The 19,289-nt window shown below is 58.9% G+C and overlaps 2 protein-coding genes across 3 annotated transcripts; both read left to right on the top strand.

The window, feature by feature from the left end:
* The first annotated feature begins 497 nt into the window (after positions 1-497).
* On the top strand, positions 498-3,350 carry REM1 (RRAD and GEM like GTPase 1). Its single transcript, XM_036395438.1, has 4 exons — positions 498-879; positions 1,031-1,113; positions 2,103-2,307; positions 2,489-3,350. Exons 1-4 carry the CDS (start codon positions 570-572, stop codon positions 2,764-2,766), a joined length of 876 nt encoding a protein of 291 aa, XP_036251331.1. The 5' UTR covers positions 498-569; the 3' UTR covers positions 2,767-3,350.
* Positions 3,351-5,776: 2,426 nt separating this feature from the next.
* Positions 5,777-18,979, top strand: HM13 (histocompatibility minor 13). Of its 2 annotated transcripts, XM_036395895.2 has the most exons (13): positions 5,778-5,981; positions 7,287-7,385; positions 8,591-8,673; positions 9,822-9,910; positions 10,711-10,796; positions 10,906-11,031; positions 12,904-12,961; positions 13,517-13,600; positions 13,945-13,981; positions 14,972-15,074; positions 15,841-15,926; positions 17,869-18,057; positions 18,697-18,979. In XM_036395895.2, exons 1-12 carry the CDS (start codon positions 5,802-5,804, stop codon positions 18,017-18,019), a joined length of 1,182 nt encoding a protein of 393 aa, XP_036251788.1. In that variant the 5' UTR covers positions 5,778-5,801; the 3' UTR covers positions 18,020-18,057; positions 18,697-18,979. The 2 variants fall into 2 exon arrangements, with proteins under 2 accessions (XP_036251789.1, XP_036251788.1); XM_036395896.2 differs by lacking the exon at positions 17,869-18,057 and having other exon boundaries at positions 5,777-5,981.
* The last annotated feature ends 310 nt before the right edge of the window (positions 18,980-19,289 follow it).

Genomic DNA, 19,289 nt, shown 5'->3' with positions numbered 1-19,289 from the left:
GCTGCACAGCCGGGCTCTGGGCTTCTAGGTCCTGAAAAAGCACATCTTCCCCTGGGCAGGGCAGGACTGGACCGGACCGGGCTCGGCTCGCTCCTTCCTTGACAGAACTGAGCCTAGGGTGGCGAGACCAGGGCCAGGAACCGGGTTGATGCAGCTCCACGCAGGCCCGGAGCGTGGTGGAGCCCCCGCCCGCGGAGGCGCATCCCGCAGCATCCCGATGTAACCCTTCTCCCCATGACCGAGGCACGGCTCCCGGGGGAATTCGCCTTTCCCCGGCACCGCAAGCCCCGAGGGGACCGAGGGGACCGGGACAGGGCGGCCGGGCCGGACCGAGGCCAGCGCGGGCGGGGATGTGCCCGGCGTGGGAGGGGTCGGAGCGGCGAGGGGCTCCACCTCCCGGGGCTTAAAGCCCGGAGCGGACGGGGGTGCGGGAAAGTTGTGCTCGCGTTGCCATCGGCTCGGAGCGGCTCCAGGAGCGGCAGCGGCGCGGTCGGGGCTGCCGGGCGCGGGTGCCCTTCGGGGCGACACCCCCCGCCCACCCTACAGCCCCCCTGCCCTCGGTGCTGGTGATGACCCTGAACACGCAGCCCGGGAGCAGGAGCCCGCTGCGGCGGAGGGCCAGCACCCCGCTCCCGCGGCCGGGAGGCTCCGGGGCCGCCTCGCGGAGTGAGCCCTTTCACCCTCAGCTCGGCCACACCGCCTCCGAGCCGGGCGGCAGGGCCCCCCGCAGCAGCCTGTGCCCCGACTCCGCGGGCTCCCCCAGGCTCAGGGAGCCCCGGTATCGAGTGGTGCTGCTGGGGGACCCCGGCGTGGGGAAGACCAGCCTGGTCAACCTCTTCGCCGGCGTCCAGGAGAGGGACCCGCTGGACCAGCACGGAGGTGGGTGTCTGCTGGGGGGATCTGCTGCAGGGTCACCTGCGGGGCATCCCGTGGCCCCATGATGGGACAAAGCCATGTGCGAGACGGAGGAGCCCCGGACCCTGCTGGGAAGCGCGGCTCTGACCGAGCTCTCCCTCCCGGTGTCCCGCAGGGGTCGCGTACGAGCGCAGGCTGACCGTGGATGGTGAGGAGACCACGCTGCTGGTGCTGGACACCTGGGAGTCAGAGCAGCGGGTACGGCGGGGCTGGGTGTTGGGGAGAGCTGGGCGAGCCACGATATGCCCGGGGGACATTGCATGGGCACAAGTGCTGTCTTGGGGCCTCTGAGCTCTTTGAAGGGCAACCTGGGCCCCCCCTGTCCGTTTCTGGGGCTCTCCACCTTGGAGCACAGGATACACACTGGGCAAGACAGGCTGGGGTCACATCTCTGCACAGCTCTGTGCCCACCCTCCCGGTGGGTGCTCCCCATATTCTCACTGGTGTGGGTTCTTATGTGATAACCCACTTCAAAATGCATGGAAATGTTTGGGAATGGGGCTGAAAGATCCAACTGGGTAAATCCACGAGTCGGTATCGCCAGCCAGAACACTTTAACAGACAGAACAGTGCACCCAAGAGCCTGGCATGGGGCATTCCTCATGCCCAGAACATGAGGTATCTCCTGGGCAGAAATACCAGTGCTGCTGTCACTGCCTCCCTCCGAACACCTCCCTCCTTCCCTTCCTGCCAGGGCCCTGCATTCCTGTAGGTGCCACCCGGGAGCGGGAACAGCATCAGTGCCCAAGCTGTGGACGGGGGTGCAGCACCCACATGGACTGAGCTGTTTGGCACTTACCTGCACTGCCCAGAGGTGCCCCAGCACTGTGACACCCCGACAATGGCCCATTTTTTTCCGCTATGGCTTATTCCCACACTGCCCAGCACTGCCAGGGTGCAGCACCCACCACACTGTTCCAGGGCATTCCCAGGGGATTCAGCCTCACCTCTCTCCACCAAAGCTGAGCCCACAGCTCCAGTTTGTTGTTGATAGAGAGGAAAACTCCCAAACACTCCCCTCAAAATCAAGAGCGTTTAATCTGCATTTAATTAATAGGGTAACACACCTGTTCACCACAGTGTGGGGGCCGGTGGGGCATGCCCCATCAGTGCCAGGGTGCTCTGCTGTCCCCTGGAAGTGGTCATGGCCACAGATTGGTGACATCTCATTCCCCGTGTGGTGACAGGATGAGGAGAGCCAGCGGCGCAGCCACTGCCTGCAGATAGGGAATGCCTACATCATCGTTTACTCTGTCACTGACCGGGACAGCTTCGAGAGCGCCTCGGAGCTGCGCATCCACCTGCGCCGGGCACGCCAGGCCGAGGACATCCCCATCATCCTGGTGGGGAACAAAACCGACCTGGTGCGCTGCCGGGAGGTGTCTGAGGAAGGTGAGTAGGGGGTGAAGGCTCTGGTGGAGACCTCCTGAGGGGGCTCCGTGCCCAGCTGCTTCCCCTGCATCTGTCCCCTTGTCCCTGGACGTGCAGCTGCTGTCGTGCATGTGGCAGTGCCTGTCCCACAGCACCTGAGGTGCCAGCAGGACTGTGCCCTCTCCCTGCCCTTCCCTTGCAGAGGGCCAGGCCTGTGCTGCTGTCTTTGACTGCAAGTTCATTGAGACGTCGGCAGCTCTGCAGCACAATGTGGACGAGCTCTTCGAGGGGGTGGTGCGGCAGATCCGCCTCCGCCAAGGGGGCAAAAAGTCCCACCTGCACCCCCCGCCCGGCCAGAAGCACAAGGAGAGCCTCGCCAGCAGAGCCCGGCACTTCCTCGACAGGCTGGTGGCCAGGAACAGCAGCAAAGTGGCCCTCAAAGTCCGCTCCAAGTCCTGCCATGACCTGTCTGTGCTCTGAGAGCCACGCTCCTGTCCCTCCCCACGCGCCGGCTGGGACTCTGCTCTCTGCCAGCAGTGTGGCCAGTGGCTCTGTGCAGAGCTCAGACTGGGCTGCAGTGATGCTGAGCACATGGAGCTGTTTTCACTGGTGCTGAGGGATGTGAAGGTGCTCTGGATCCGGCCATTCCCTCCAGGAGAGGGGATAAGTGGGATCAGGTCCGTGGAGTGGAGGATGGGATGGGTACCTGCACTTGGAGTGGTGAGGTTTTGGATCACAGCTGCTCCTGCAGAGCCGGAGGTGAGGGGTGGCTGTGCCCCAGAGCTGGGCTGGAGGCTACCAGGAGTGTGGCAGGTCCCACTCGCAGTGCTGTCCTTCGCAGGGCAGCAGGGACTGGCAAGGGCACCGGGCATTGTCCACCTTGGATGGCCTGGAGCCTGGCTGGGAAGAGGGGGCAGGGGAGCACCAGCGGCATCACGTGGCACCCTGACTCTGCTGTGCCAGGGCTCTGTGCCATGTCTCACTGGCACCAGTGTCTTTCTGTGCTCTCTCTGTACTGGTGTGATGGGAAAACCCTTGATCTGCAGAATAAACCACATCAGGGAGGTGCTGTTCTCTGCTGGGTCCCTCCCCTGGGGAGCCGCATCCCAGAGCCACATGGTCAGATTGAAGCTCTGTTCCTCGCCTATGCCAGGGCTGAGGATCTGCTTCCTGCTCTGGCCAGGCCTTGGCTGGCTCCTCCATTAGCTGGAGCATCTTGGGGCAGGGAGAGCCTCTGTCCAGGGCTTCCTCCACCTTGGTGGAGGTCCCAGTTCCTCACCCAGTGGTCTAGCATTGTCCTCTGTGAAGCCCTCTGCATTCCCAGCTCTGGAAAAGCCTGTGGGAAGGGCTGAGCTCTGCTGAGCTGCAGGTTTAAAGCCCTGAGCACCGTGGGAGCCGCAGCCTGGGCAGGGATCTGGGTGCTTGGTGGCTCCAGGAAGGGGCAGGGAGCAGAATGGCACAGCCAGGAAGGGACGTGCTTGGCTGCAGCAAGCAGGGAATGACCCCGGGCACCCAGGGAGGCAATGCTGGAGCTGTGTGGGCTTTGCCTGTTGTTTATAGGCTGCGCTGCCATCCAGCAGCTGGGATACCATGGGGGAACCTGCTCAGCATCCCAGGCCCGGTGCCAGGGAGGATCAGCTGTGCCTCCTACTCGGGTCGGGAGTTTCCACTCGCTCTGTGGGCAGACTGTGGGGAACCACTGGCTGTGGCTGGCACAGATGGGACACTGGGATGTGCCAGCACCCTGTCCCTATGGGAAACTAATTTCTCCAGAGGTGCAAGTTTTGCCCTCATAAATGGGGAGGTGGGCGCTCAGATTTTTTTTTTTTTTTTTCCCCGTGCTGCTTAGCCCATGGCATTGCTGCTGCTCTGCTCCCGCTGCTCTGCCCTGTTGCTCCCGGCTCGGCGGTTCCTGGCGCTGCTGGAGGCGATGCTGAGGTTCACACAGCGTCAGCCACGCCGGGGCTGGGGGCTGCACCCGAGGGACGGGGGCTCCTGGCTGCTGCCGTTCCCTCCGCAGCTGCAGCCGGTGTTTCCCTGTGGCAGGAGGCGGGGGAGCGGGGCCACGGCATGGAAAGTTGGCAGCCGGCAGAGAGGGGAGTGGAAAGAATGAGCTCAAACCCAGAAAAATGCGGCCGTGCTGGAGGGTGGGAGGAGAGGCCAAGGGGGGCCACGGTGAGGCGCTGGGAAACGGAGAGAGAGTGGGAGGAGGAGAGAGGGTGGGAGGAGAGAGGGTGGGAGGAGGAGGTGCTGGCAGGGGGCCAGGGGCTGCCTGTGCTCCCCATCTGGGCCCGCTCCTGGGGAAGGTGGTGCCAGGTCTCGGCGGCACCAGCTGCTCCAGCGAGCGCTCTCGGGGCTATCCCAGTGCCATCAGCCTCTGGGTGGCCCCTGGCTCCAGTGCTGTCTGTCCCTGGGTGGCCATCGCTCCCAGTGCCATCCATCCCTGGGTGCCCAGCAGCCCTAGCACAGTCTCCCCCTGTCCCAAGGGCTCCCTGGTGCCATCAGCCCCGGTGGCAACCATGGGACAGCAGCCCTTGATTTCTCCATCTCGCTCTGCACAGCGACACTGCCCTCTGTGAGGATTCCCAAGCCAGGCTGGGATTCAGAAAGGGGCAGAAAGCTGTGTTGTGCCAGGCTGGGATGCAGGGGGAATGTGTGGGCACGCTGCCTTGTGCTGCCCCGCTCTGGGAACAGCAGCTGCAGGGAGACGGCAGCATCCCGGGCAGGCGGCCAAGCCCGCAGAGAGGGGCTCCCAGGAGGCTTTCCCATCTGCCCTCCGCCTGAAACACGGAACTATGAATCACCCCGCTCCTGAAATAGATCCTTTTTATTTAAAATATAAAATTTAAAAGACATTTTTTAAAGAAAATTAAAGACTTATGTTTTAATCCCTGCTGTGCTCCCATCTCCTGCCCATGGCTCAGATCTAAACTGGGGACAGCACCATTTCACTGTACTCAGGTCTTCACCAATTTTTGCCCCTCAGCACTTTCATCCTGGCGAGGAAGAGGAGGAGAAGGCTTGGTGGCACAGCCGAGCTGCCAGTGTATTTGTGAGGAAAACACACATTTTGGCCAATTTTCCAGCAGAGCCTGGTCCCAGTCCAGCGCGTGGGCAGAATTTGCTGCCATTTATAGGGAATTTTACAGAAGGGCTGTTTGCTCACGGCTGGGCTGGGAGCAGTCAGGGGCAGCCTCAAGAACAGGGGTGCAGGTCCGTGGAAAGGGTGAAGGGCAGGAAAACCCCGGGCAGCGCAGGAGCCCCGGACCTGCTCGGGGCGATGGCACCAGGAGCTGCCGCCTGCCCGCCGGTGCTCCGGGGGGCTGCGGCAAACTGGGAGCCTTTCCCACCTGGGGCGTTCCCTGCCCTGCACACAGCGAGGGCCGGGCCGGGGCTCTGCCCTTCTCCGGGCACCGGGGCCGCCGGGGCGGGGCCGGCTTCAGCGCCGCTACGCGTGACGCACTTCCGCTCGGTAAGGGGACGTGTCGGTGCGGACCGCGGTGGGAGCCGCCGCCATGGAGGAGCCCGCGGCGCACAACGGCAGCGCCGCCGGGGCCGCGCCCGGGGCCGGGACCCCCGCCCGCCCGCCCGCCACCCCCGAGGGCATGGCGCTGGCCTACGGCAGCCTCGTCCTCATGGCGCTGCTGCCCATCTTCTTCGGGGCGCTGCGCTCCGTCAGCTGCGCCAAGAGCAAGGTACCCCCGCGGCTCGGGGCAGCCGGGCCTATGGGCCTCGCCTCTCCCCAAGGGTCCCCTCCGGGTGCCCCGTTCACGGGAGGACCGGCAGCTGCATGGCCCCGGCTCCGGCCCTGGGTCTGGAGGCGCAGGGAAGCCCGGGGAGAGAGTTGGCTTTTCCCCCGGGGCTTTTCCAGCCACTCCTCAGCGCCCCGATAAATTCAAGTGCTGCAAAACACAAGCGTCCCTTGTCCCTCCTCGGGAGGAGCTGTGCGGGGGGACTCGTGTGTGGCTGTGCCCCGCGGCACTGGGGCTGGTCCGGGGCTGCTCTCCTGTCTGCACACCCTGTTCTGCCCTGGTATTCCTCTCGCTGTTCTCTGCATTTCATAGCAAGGACTTAAATCCCAACAGCTGGGCTGCTGTAGCTCAGGAGGAAGGACTGGTTTACACAGTCTGATCTATTACTATTTTTAAAATCTCCTTGTGTGCCCTTAAGCCTCATATCAGGGGCTTCAGCTGATCTTGGGGGGCTTCTGGCAGCCCAGGCAGTGGGGGGCTGTGAGCAAAGCCCAGCCATGGTTCAGGGTGGGGGTTCTCATCCCTCACTCTGCAGGGAGCAGCAGGAATTTGGGCACAGTGTGACAACTGCCATGCCCAGGATAAGCTGCATGAGGGCTTTTGAGGTGCCCTGGATCTGTGCTGGCCGCAGGTGTTTGCCTGAGTGAGATTAAATCTCTGAGCAGCAGCCAGCTGGGCCTGGAGCGGGCAGGGAACAGGCAGAAAACAGGCAGCCCTCTGCCTCCTCTGAAAGCCGAAGGTCTCCCATGGGAAATGGCTTGAAAGGGGCTGGTTGAGGTGGTGCAAAGATGTCTTGGAAGGGGTTTATAACTCTGGGGCTTTTGAGCACGAGAAGTGTCCCAAGAGCAAGGTGAGGGATGAGAAGGTGGCTAGAGAGAGGCCTCGTGCACGGGGTGATCACAGATGGTGGCACAGATGGGGCTGGCTGGGCGTGAGCGGTGAGGGAGCCCAGCTCCCCTGTGGGCAGGGGAGAGCAGAGCAACGCCAGAAAAGGATTTTTTCCTTCTCAAGGAGGAGAAAAGCAGTAAAATTTGGCTGCCCTGGGAAGGACAAGTGCAAGGTTTGTGTTTTCCAGCTCAGGCTCTGCCTCTGACACAGCCTCACCTCCAGATATAGCAGGCGCCAGTGGGTGTTTTGTCCCTCCCAAAATCACTGTGGAGTGTTACGTGTTGTGTCTGTTCTCCCCTTGTTCAGGTGTGAAGCCAGGGCAGGGGCTGATCCATTCCTCTTCTGTCCTTCTCTCCCCAGAACTCCTCAGAGATGCCAGAGACCATTACCAGCCGAGACGCTGCTCGCTTTCCCATTGTTGCCAGTTGCACCCTCCTGGGGCTCTACCTCTTCTTTAAAGTAAGTGAGGGGCACTGGAGTTGGGGCAGGACATCCTCCTGCCTGGCAGGAGCTCCCATAACAGGGTGACTCTGTTTTTGGCCCTTAGTGTTGGGACAGAAGGTGTGGAAAGCCGCACAGATCGAGCTCTTTGGTGTCACCGTGCAGGAGGACGTCAGTTCTTGCCTGAATTGTCACAGCTTGGGGGAAATCAGAGCCTGTTTGTGCACAGGTTGTTTCTGGAGAGCTGCCGAGGAGCAAATAGCCCTGAGCTCTTCCTGCCTCCGTGGGCCAAGCTGGCAGGGCACAGGCTGGAGCCAGAGGGTGCCAGGGTCTCTGAGGGGCAAATGCTGCTGGCTCTGTGTTGTGCTCCATGCTGTGCTCCTGGAGCCATTTCAGCTGCAGGCCTGGGGGAGCCCCTGTGTGATCAGGTGGAGACTTTTAGACGTTCAGAGCCCACAGCAGAGTCAGATGACTTGAGAAATGGATGGAAGCTCTCAGCAGCTCGTGCTTTAGGTGGTGTGGAGAAGATGTCTTGGCCTCAAGCACCTTGGGCTGCCCATACAGGTCTGGCACATGGCTGAGCTCCCAGAGGGGTCTGGGGAGCTGCAGAGTGGTCCTGTGGGCATGGCAGCTTCCAAGCTGTGCTGTTTTGGGATCCCTGCAAGGTGCCAGGGTGCTCCTGGCTGGCCAGGAGGTGAGGGTTAAGGTGCAGAGTTGGGAATGGTGCAGTTCAGTCCCTTCTCTGCCAATGGCTGTGTGCCCTGTGCTCTCCTATTCCAGCATCCCCCTTCCAGGAGGGCACAGAGGGCCCCAGGATCCCTCCACACTGGTTTGTAGGAGTGTGATTCAGTAAGGGAGCGTGTGACTTGGAGGGCAGGAGTTTTAATAATGCCCTGCTTAATTAGGGCAGGGGATGCTGCTGCTCCCCTGGGCCCGGGCAGCCCCTGGGAGTGGTGCCTCTCTCCCTGCTCTGCAGGGGAAGCTCTGGCCTCCTTTCTCCAGCACTGGAGTTATTTTTTGACCTGAGCAGCTCACGGGCCCATTGTGCTTATTCTTTGAGCACATGGCTATTTCCAACATATTCTCCTTCAGCATGCAGGAATTTGGGTTATTCTAGCTATTCTTCTTATTTCCCTGGAGCACTGACACAGCAGCTGCCAAGAGGAGCATGAGGATGGGGAGGATGCTGTGGTTACTAACTCCTCTGTGGTTTTGTCTTGCAGATATTCTCTCAAGAGTACATCAATCTTCTGCTTTCCATGTATTTCTTTGTGCTGGGGATCCTGGCCCTGTCCCACACTATCAGGTACAGCACAAGGATGGGTGTGACTGGGGCAGGGCTACCTAAAGCTGCAGTTAATTTTATTTTTGAGATTTTTGAGCCTTTTCTTTATATCCAACTTAAGCCCCTTTTGGCAGAGTCCTTGCTGCCCTGTAGAGGGGAGAGCTCTTCAGCACCCTTACTGGGTGAGATTTTTAGAGCACCACTGCCCTGAAGCAGAGCCAGGTCTTTGGGTTATTTGCCCAACCTATTAGGAGCTGTTCCTTGGTGGTGGGAACCAAAGCCCTGGGGGTCCTGGGAAGCCATACACCAGTACTGGGACAAAGCCAGCTCACCCTAAGGAGATTCTCTGGCTCAAAATCACAGAATCAGAATCTTGAGTTGCAAGAGATCCGCAAGGATTGAATCCCAACTTCTGACCCTCCACAGGACAACTCCAAAAATCCCACCGTGTTCCTGAGAGTGGTTTCCAAACACTTCTTGAAATCTGGCAGGCTCAGGGCCATGACCACTTCCCTGGGGAGTCTGTAACAGTGCCCAGCCACCCTCTGGTGAAGAGCCTTTTCTTTATATCCAACTCAAGCCCCTTTTGGCACAGTCCTTGCTGCCCTGCAGAGGGGAGAGCTCTTCAGCACCCTTACTGGGATGGGTGACCCAGGCAGCTGAAGCTCATGGTAATGTCCCTGGCCTCTCATGGCCGTGTGTGGCACGAGGTGTTGAAAGCTCAGGCTGTTTCAGTAACTGAAAAAGTTGAACTGGTTCCTGTTTCATGAGCTCTGTGGTGTTGGGGACCAGATGCTTTCCCTAGACTGGTGCTGGGCAAGGGCTTTGCTCTGCTCCTGACTCTGCAGCAGAGCCAGTCAGTGGTGGCCCAGCCACTGCTGGGTACCCAGAGGGTTGCTGGGGGCATAGGGCATTTGCTGGGGTCTGGGGTGGGTCCTCCTTTCTTGTGGATGATGCTCTGTTTTCTTGCCTGGAGTATTTGGGGGACTGTCATGTGTAGCCAGATCAGATCTCTGTGCAGGATGAGTTGCTGTGGCTCCTGCCAGTCCCTGATGGAGCAGATGGTGTTTCCCCTCTTGGGAGGGGGTGTGGGGCCCCCTAAACACAGAGGTGCTGGGCAGCTTGTGAGGTTTCTGTCAAACTGCCCTTCTCTACACCTCTCGTTTCAGCCCCATGATGAACAGATTCTTCCCTGCAAATTTCCCCAACAAACAGTACCAGCTCCTCTTCACCCAGGGCTCCGGGGAGAGCAAGGAGGGTACGTTGGCTTTCCAGTCTTTCAGGGGAGCCTGAATGTTTTCTGCCTTTATTGTTCCTTTTTTTTTTTTTTTTTTTTTTTTTTTTTTCTTTTTTTTCTTTTTTTTTCTTTTTTGGTCTTATTACTCTCAGCCCATTGAAACAACCTTCTCAAAGGCTTGCCTCTTGCTCCCCACTGAGCTTCCATAGCCACTGTGAGCCCCATGTATCCCTGCAGAGCTGGGCTGGCACTCTGCGCTGCCTCTGCCTGGCAGGGAGACCCCAGAAACACCTCCCAGAGTGCTGTGGGGATGGAGCTGTGGCTGTCATTAAATGCACAGCTTTTATTTAAGCCCCTTGGAAAGCATAGGCCTGACTGGTTTGTGCTGCCTTATCTGGGTCTTTGCACTGGCAGAAGATGCTTTGATAAGTATCCTGCTTTGATAAGTCCTGCCCTGTAGTAGCTTTCCTGGTAAGGGAGTATTTCTGGTGATACCACCAGGAGTTAACTGGCACAGGAAGAAGGAGAAGATTTGTCTCTCCCTGCCTTAGGCAGTGCCTGAATCCAATTTCCTTATTGACAGCAGGACCGTGGATGCTGTCCATGTGCAGAGTCTGGCTGAAGGAGAAGGTCTGAGCTTTGCAGAGCCCACTGCTCATTCCCAGGCAGTTTGCACGTGTGCACCACGGGTACAGTCCCCTTGTTTGGGATGTGAGCACTGGGCTGTGGGCTCCCCAGATGTGGAATCACTCATCTCAGCCCTGCATGGGAAGGGGAGCTGCCCGGCCTGCCCCAAATCTGACTTCTCTGTTTTCTTACAGAAATAGTGAATTATGAGTTTGACACCAAGGATCTCGTGTGCCTGGCCTTGAGCAGTGTTGTGGGGGTCTGGTACCTGCTGAGAAAGGTAAGTGAGGCACAGCTGGGGACTGGGCTGGATCAGACACTGACTCATTTCCGTGCAGGGTGGGGGTTCCATGTACAGCAGGACCCAGATCTCCTTTTCTCCTCCTCAGCACTGGATTGCCAACAATCTCTTCGGGCTGGCATTCTCCCTCAACGGGGTGGAGCTGCTGCACCTGAACAACGTCAGCACGGGCTGCATCTTGCTTGGGGGCCTCTTCATCTACGATGTGTTCTGGGTAAGCAGGAGCATTCTGCAGGCCATTGGTGGAAGTGTGTGCCTGGCATTCTGCCTTTCTGGAGGCACCATGCTGGCTGGACACACAGTTGAAGTCAGAATTTTCGGTTTCTCAGCCCAGAGGGGTGTGGCAGGGTTGATGACAGAATCCACAGTGGCAGAATGTGGCTCATCAAGTGTGTTTTCTTTAATTCTTTCACTCAGTGAGCCCAGGGCTGGCAGGGACCTCATCAGAGCTATTGTGGGGTACTCAGTGTGTGTCATATCTGGTCCTGTATTCCCCATTACGGTCTCCCCAAGGCCTGACAGCTGTTGGGTGGGCTGGAGGCTGCTCTGGGGCACACTGAGCCTGCTTGTATGAGCTGTGCCTTGGCTCTGTCATCTGCTGGTTTTGTTAGTGTCCTTCTGTTCTCTTGCACAGAGGACCAGAAGCTGGAATGCCTCCAGCCCCTTTTCCTCAGCCAGTGCTGCACCCTAACTTTTTCATTTTGAGGTTTTCCTTATTTCTTGCAGTGCATTTCATCTGCTTTTGTTGAGGAAAGGGGGGGCAGGGAAGGCAGGAATGTGGTTGTGTGCTCTGTTCCATGCATGAGAGAATGTTTCTCCTTGTAATGTCCGTATTCCCCAGTCCTTCCTGCTGCCTTCACCTTCTGAATCACCATGTTTCCAAATGTCTGAGAGCCTTGTATACATTGAGGTCTGTCCAGCAGCTCTGCAGCTGCCTGTGTAATCCCTCCATATTTATGCCTGGCTACTGTGGGTTGTTTTGTACTTGGCTGGTGGTGCCTCTGTTTCCCGGGCTCGTTAACAGTCTGGGCTCTGTGGTTTTTTAGCCTGTGGGCCACTTCCTGTGCAGCTCTCAGCTGGAGGGGACTCAGCCTTCTGCCTTAGTACACCTGGTGCCTCAGGCCCTGCTTAGTGTGTGAGTGTCTTCCCAGTGCTTTGGGGACACTGAGTGCACCCCTCTGCTCTCCACTTGCTGGCTGTGTCTCACCTTGGCTTCCCCATGGATCAGAGTATTGCTGAAGGCTTAGGGAAGGGCTGCCTTGAAGTGGAGGCCCTGGTACTGTGACCCCTGCAGGAACTGGTCACTTGGATCTTGGCATGGATTCAATCACAGTGAGATCCCAGGAGGGTTTCAAGGAGGAAGGAGATCTCAGTGGGTTGATGCTGTTGCCCCCACATAGTTTGGGGGTACACATGATGCTTTTCCCTGATCCTAGTGTCATGTCCTGTCACTCCATGGCAGTGCTCAGAATTTGCTGCACCTTATGGGAGTTAGTCTGATGCTTTAAGATTTCTCTTTAATCCAAAGCTCCAGGATCTTGCTCACCCAGTGCTAACCAACACCTGTTTTTGTGCCTGTTGGACTGGAGGCTTAGAGATGGCAAAGGTGCAGAGATCAGAGTGGCTGCCCTCAGTGTTTACAGTCCACCCCCCAAATGCTGCCAGTATTTACAGCTGATAGGGCCGTGCAAGTAAATGACCTCAGAGCAAACTGCAGCTGATCTGACACTTGCCCTGTCCCTGCTGGAAGCTCCTGCCCTCCAATTGGATGTTACATGGAGCTGACTGATTAAAGCTGAACTGAGGAGGTGCAGGGCTGGGTGTTGGGCAGCAGCTCTGCCATGGGAGTGCTGTCCCCATGCTGCTCTGAGAGCAGGACAGCCATGAAGCAGCCACCTCCCCCAGTGCCACCGTATGCCTCCTCCCTGGGCTTGCTTGCAGGGCTCCTGTGCCCACATTTTGGCAGGTCAGTGGCTCTTTTCTGCCACTGAAGCCACTCCTAGCCCTGGGGTGAGGCTGTAGCTGAGCATTGTGTGTGTGTGTGTTCCTGTGCAGCTGTGGTCACCTTGGTCTCCTTCTGTTCTAGGTCTTTGGCACCAACGTGATGGTGACAGTTGCCAAATCATTTGAGGCCCCAATCAAACGTGAGTAGATCTTCCCTGTGTGCTGGGGTCCTTTTTGCTGCAAGCCCTGCCCCATGCACCCTCCACCTCGGGAGATGGTTCAGGCTGGGATGTGTGCAGGAGCATTTCCTGCTAGTGACCCCTCCTCCCTGTCACTGGCCAGCCTCAAGCCAAGGCAGGTCTCTGGAAAAGGATGGTTTGCAGTGCCCTGATCTGTCTGGGTCATTCTGCACCTTTGGAGTGTGCAATTCCACCTGCTTGTAGAAACAGTCCATACCAAATTTAAAAAAGAAAAAACAACCAAACCAAACAAACAAAAAAAAAAACCAAAAACCCCACAGAGCCCCAAAACAGCAGGAGGGCTGAACTGGTGCTGCTGTGTAGCATGCTGTAGTTTGGTCTCTGGTTTCTTGTTCTGGAATTGTGCCAGAAAGAACAAGGAAAGCTACAGGGAAGGAGGGGGCTGAGGGCAGGGACAGGTTGTCCGGCTCTGGTCCCTGTTTGCCAGGCCCGGTGGGGCTGGGGTCTGCTCAGTGGGGACACTCCCCCTCACTGTGCCTCGCTCTGCTCCTGCAGTGGTTTTCCCTCAGGACCTGCTGGAGAAGGGGCTGGACGCCGACAACTTCGCCATGCTGGGACTGGGAGACATTGTCATTCCGGGTGAGGACAGAAGGGGGAGGACGGGACTGGGGTCTCCTTTGAGGGGGCTGCGGGGAGCCGAGCAGGCGCCTGGCTCTGCCCTTGGCCCGGCGCAGCCCCGCGCGGGTGTCCCGGTGGGTTGGGAGCGTCCCGGTGGGTTGGGAGCGTCCCCGCAGGTCCCGAGTGTCCCGGTGCCGCGTGCCGCGAGAGGGCACTGTCACCCCGAGCACGGCACCGAGCACCGCGGGGCCTGCCCTGCCTCCCTCAGCCTGCCCTGCCCCTCGCTGTCCCTGCCCTGCTCCTCTGGCCCCTCGCTGTCCCTCCTGTGCCACTTCCAGCCCCTCACTGTTTCCTTCTCCCTGCAGGGATCTTCATTGCCTTGCTGCTGCGGTTTGATATCAGGTGAGCAGGCGGCAGGGAAGGGTCTCTGGCAGGTTGGATCTTGCAGCATATTTGAGCTGCTTTTGTCAAGGAAAAACGGGAAGGGGGAGCCAGGAGTGCAGTTGTGTGCTCCCTTCTGGAGCTGGATGTGCAGACACACCAGGCAGTGCAAGGAAAAGCTCTTGGAAGAGGGGGCTGGCTCAGGGTACGTCCTGAGCACTGGGGCGAGTGGTGGAGTTCAAGCATAGGAAGGGCGGGCAGCAGAGGGATGGGGCTTAGGGCAGCAGCAGATGGCAGCCCCACGGAGCCTCACCAGCTCCCTGGAACCAAGGAGTGGAGGGCAGTGAGAGGAAGCAGTGACAGTGTGGGAAAGAGCAGGAGGTGCTGGCACCTGAGAATGCTCGCGTGGATGCAAATGGGTGCCTGGCAGTGCTGGCTGCCTCCAGGTTGCCGCTGATGTTGGAGGAAGCAGCTCCTTCCCACACAGGGAAGCTGCACCTACAGCTGGGCTGCAGCAGTTGCCCCAAACTGAAAGGCTCTGGGGAACAGGGTGCTCTGTGACTGTAGTGGTGTGGCCCCACTCCCACTGCTCTTGCACAGACCCTCTGGTCTGTGCCAGCTCTTCCAGGTGTTACCACCCACATCCTGTCTGCACCTGCTGGGAATCCCAGTTCCTGCAGCCTGCCCTGGGATAAAATAGTAACTGCTGAGAGCCAGGGACAGGCCCCACCAAGACAATGGGACCTTCTCCCTGGGTCCTAGCCCTAATTCCTCCCTTCCCAGTTGCCATCCAGCAGCAGTATCACCTGCCTTCTTCCCTTCTCCAGCCCCTCTCCTGGGTATTACTGCCTTCAGTCCCACACTGCTCCCACAACACCAGGAGCGGCACAGGCAGAGCATTGCTCTGCACACTCCATTGTGGTGGGAGATGGCTAAGAGTACCAGGCCAATTCCATTTTGGTCACTGGCATTCCAGACCAGAGGTCATTGAGCTCTTCCCTTTCCCTACAGCCTGAAGAAGAACACGCACACGTATTTCTACACCAGCTTTGTGGCCTACATCTTTGGGCTGGGCCTCACCATATTCATCATGCACATCTTCAAGCATGCCCAGGTGAGCTCCACCCTGCTGCCTCCTGTGGATGCACATCCAAGTGGGTCAGGCCAGCTTGGCCACAAAGTTCCTGCATCCTGCCAGGAAAAAGTAGATTTATTCCTTCTCTTGGCTTTGATTTTCCAGTGCTTGCCCGTGCCTTTCCCTTCCCAAAGCTCCTGTGCCCAGCTGGAGCAGAGGCCTGCTTGGGGCAAGGCTCCTTGTTTCCAACAGCAGCCTCTCAGCCAGGGGCCCTGTGGTTTTTGGCTCTTTAACCAAGCTGCCCTGAGCACCAGGGCTGTGCTGCAGGGGGCTCTGGGAGCCCATACATTGTGGGGCTCTCAGTGTGTTCACAGCCCACTGGGACCTTACAACAAGGATTTTCACAGAATCTCGGAATGGTCTGGGAAGGGACCTCAGAGACCATCTTGTTCTAACTCCCCTGCCATGGGCAGAGACACCAACCACTAGACCAGTCTGCTCCACGCCCTGTTCCAACCTGGCCTTGAACACTTCCAGGGATTGAACATCCACAGCTTCTCTGGGCATCTTGTGCCAGGATCTCACCACCCTCACGGGAAAGAATTTCCTCCTAATATTCAATCTAGCTTCATGCTGCTGCAGCTCTAACTTAGCTCTTGGAGCTGCTTTTTGGGGTGTTAACTCCCTGTGTAGCCAAAGGAATGCAGGATCATGGGTGCAGAGGGGACAAGGCCATGAGCTCACCTTGCACTCCTCCCTCAGGGTGATTGTGGTTTGGTTTAACTGTTGTTTTCCTTCCCCACAGCCTGCACTGCTGTACCTGGTCCCTGCCTGCATTGGATTCCCGCTTCTGGTGGCCTTGGCAAAGGGAGAAGTAACCGAAATGTTCAGGTGAGCCTCAGCTGGCCGTGGAGCTGTTTTGCCGGCGGCGCTGGAGCCCATGAAGCGTGCAGATGTTCCCACGCCTGGGCACAGCTGGAGGGACGGGTTCATCTGGGCATGCTCTGGGTGTGCACCGGCACGTGCGTGGGTGGAGGGAGCTGAGCTGTGTTTGTACATGCCGGGCCTGGCTCCAGCCGCCTCCCGGGAGCTGGGTGGGAGCTGTGCTGTGCTACCAGCAGGCAGCACCTGGGATTGCCTTACGCCCCAGTGACAGACTCTTCCCATGAGCTGGCAGGCAGGGGAGGGTGGGACTGCACACCTGGTGTGGAGATACTTGGTCATTGTGTCCCAGGGCCTGTGGGTGGGGAGATACGGAGCCAGAGCCGGCTGTGAGAGCTGCCAAGGCTGCTTGGAGCACATCCCAACCTCCCCAATTGGGCAGAATCTCCTGGTTTTTAGTAGTCTTCCTGCCCCAGAGACTGTGGGTACAGAGGAGGGGGGACTGGGCTGTTGTGCTCAGCTGTTCTTGGAGCCTGTCCAGGCTGTCAGTGGGCAGCTCTGGCCTCCTGCCTGAGAGCTGTTTCTCTGTCATGCTCGAGACTTGGTGGTGGCTCAGCACAGTAATGATGGTTGATGCAGAGGAGGAAGGGAACATCCTAAAGCAGGGCAGTGTACCCTCCAGCCTCCCCAGTGCCCCAGCCTGGGGAGCGTTCCTGAGCTCCCAGCCTCCTCAGAGGGAAACTGGGCGCAACGGGAAGCCAGCTGTCCTCCCTCCTCCCTCCCCTCCCCTCCCCTCCCCTGGGAGATGCAGGTATGCATGTTCCCAGCGGCTCTGGCTCTCAGCTGGGCCGTCCCCAGCCCTGCCGCACCTGCCCCTCCTTTGATGTTTGCTTCTGACAATCGCTGCTGCAGGCACTGAGTGTCCTGGGATCGTCCTTCCTGTGCACCTGGGATCCTGCAGCCGCTTTCCCCAGTGCTCTGACTCACCAGCTGACAGCAGCAGCAGCTCCTGCCAGGAAACTGGGGAGAGATGAGCTGTGAGGCCGGGCCCACTGGGCAGCAAGGAGCGCAGGGAGCCTGGCAGCCAGGGGCTAGTGCCCTCCCAGAGCAGTAGCACAAGCTGCTCCAGCAGCAAAGTGTTGCCAGGGCAAGAGCAGGATGCTGGAAGGTTGCAAACTTGATGGCCCCAGGGGGCCAGACCTCCCTTGAAGTTGCTCCAGTTGCAGGCAGAGGAAGTGGGATGTGGAGGGACCAATGCCCGGAGGGCAGTGGCTCCCACCGCAGGAATCCCACCAGGTGTAGGTTGCTCTGTTGTGATGCTTTGCTGTGCCCTGATCCTCCCTAGAGCTGTCAGTTCCTGTGGTCTCTGTCTGCACATGGTGTCTCACAGCAGTGAGGGTCTGCCGGCAGGGTGGGAGTGAGCAGAACTGTGCTGCAGACCCAGGGAAGGTGTGCTAGTGGAGCAGAGGTCGGTGACATTGGGATCAGCTCCATGGCTCTCAGCCTTGCCAAACCTCCCTAGGCTAGGCAGGAAACGCCCTCAGCACTGGGAACCCATCCTGCTCCCCACATCTGCTGTGGGCACACTGTCCTTGAGCGGCAGGACAGGGTCTGCTGCATCCCTCTGTCACCTGCCCAGCCCCTGGGCTGCTCCACTGCCACCTCCCCACTGCCCAGGCTTGCTCTCCCTAGGTTCTGGCTGCCTGGCTCTGCTTATGTCAGTGGGAGCTGTCTTATCCCTGAGTTTCAGTGCTCACTTTTCCATGCTGCAGCCCTGTCCTGGAGTCTGCAGGCAAGGAGAGGCCAGTGGGTGCAAGCAGGTGAAGGGGCTGCACAGGGCGGTGCATTCTCGGTGCTCTCACTCCAAAACTCTTCTGCTTTTTCTCTCTCTCCTCCCCCCCCCTCCTTTCTGTCCTTGTCTTTCCCTTCCTGCTTCCTCTCTCTCCTGCAGCTATGAATCTTCTGCTGAAATCTTGCCTCACACACCAAGACTTACCCACTTCCCCACGGTGTCTGGCTCGCCGGCCAGCCTGGCTGATTCCATGCAGCAGAAACTGTCCTGTCCCCGCCGACGCCGGCAGCAGAGCCCCAGTGCCATGTAGCACTGCCACCAGGGCCCCTTGTCTGTTGCTCTGGCCAGGTAGGGACAGGTCCTGGCTCTCCCTGGCCCAAGCTCTCCCTATTCCCAGCTCTCCTCACTCTGTGGGCAGAGGCTGGAGCTGTTGCTGTGCTGCTGTGGGTCTGCTTCTCTCCCATTCTGAGAGAGAAGTCTGGGAAGGGCAAGAAGATTTGATATCCCAGACCTTGTCCTTTCTGCTTGGAGCAGCATTCCCATTTCCTTAGCCAGAGCCCTGGGGCCACTGCTGGAGGGGGTTTGCAGCCAGAGGAGTGAGACCCTGGGAGGGAACACTGCTGTTGGTCTTGCTGCAGTTCCCCTGTTAACCGGCCCCACTGGCACCAGTGCTCAGCCAAGGAAAGCATGTGCTATCCAGGATATCCAATAGTGCTCTTGGGAGCAAGGACAGATCCTGGGCACAGAGCTGGCCCCTGGCTGGGTCCACCCTACCCTTGGAGATGTCTGGGGGGAACACATCCCTCATCTCCCTGCCTGGGCTCTGCCCCATGGGGCTTCCTGTGCTGGGTGCTGATGGCTGGAGCCCACCTTGTCCTCAACAGCAGCAGGGCAGAAGCTGAGGCCACAGGCTGGGCTGTCCCCATGTGGCACAGGGCTCTGTCCCCAGGGAATAGCTGGCCCCACTCATGTCCCTCTTGTCCCCAGCTACGAGGAGAGCTCAACCCCCAAGGAGGCAGCAGGGGCTTCCAAAGAAGAGCCAACAGAAGCCTCCAAGAAGGAGAAGTGACCTTGCCCGTGGGCCGTGCCCGGTGCTGCTGGGCTGGGGCCCTTCAAGACCCTTTGCAAGTGACAGACGACGAAACAATTGTGCAAGAGCATCGTGTTGTGTGTGTCGGAGCAGCCACCCAGGTGGGGTATCGATGTATGCCGGTTTTTAAATTTTGTATTGTGCATTTGCTTTCTCTCATATTAAACCATATTGAAGGAAGGAGTGCTGGTGTGGCCATGCCCCTGCTCAGCCAGCACTGGGATTGGCATCAGCTCACCCGCCTTCTCCCACTGGAGCTGGTGGCTATTGTCTGGCTGTTTCCAAGTGACCAAGTGACCGTCCCCTTCCCCCTCCCACTTCTCTGGCACTGGGCCTTCCCCCAGCCTGGCCCCTGCTCTGCAATACCCAGATTTAGGGCCGGAGCCACTGAGCCCTGTGTGAGTTTGAGCTGGGATCTGGCCCCAGAGAAGGGTGGCTGATCAGGGATTGGGATGTAGGAACCCCACAGGATGGGAATGTGCTCTGCCTC

The sequence above is a fragment of the Molothrus ater genome, chromosome 17 (genome assembly GCF_012460135.2).
Source record: "Molothrus ater isolate BHLD 08-10-18 breed brown headed cowbird chromosome 17, BPBGC_Mater_1.1, whole genome shotgun sequence".
Lineage (NCBI taxonomy): Eukaryota > Metazoa > Chordata > Aves > Passeriformes > Icteridae > Molothrus > Molothrus ater.
The sequence above is the reverse complement of the archived record's forward strand: the minus strand, read 5'-3'. Positions and strand labels throughout refer to the sequence as shown.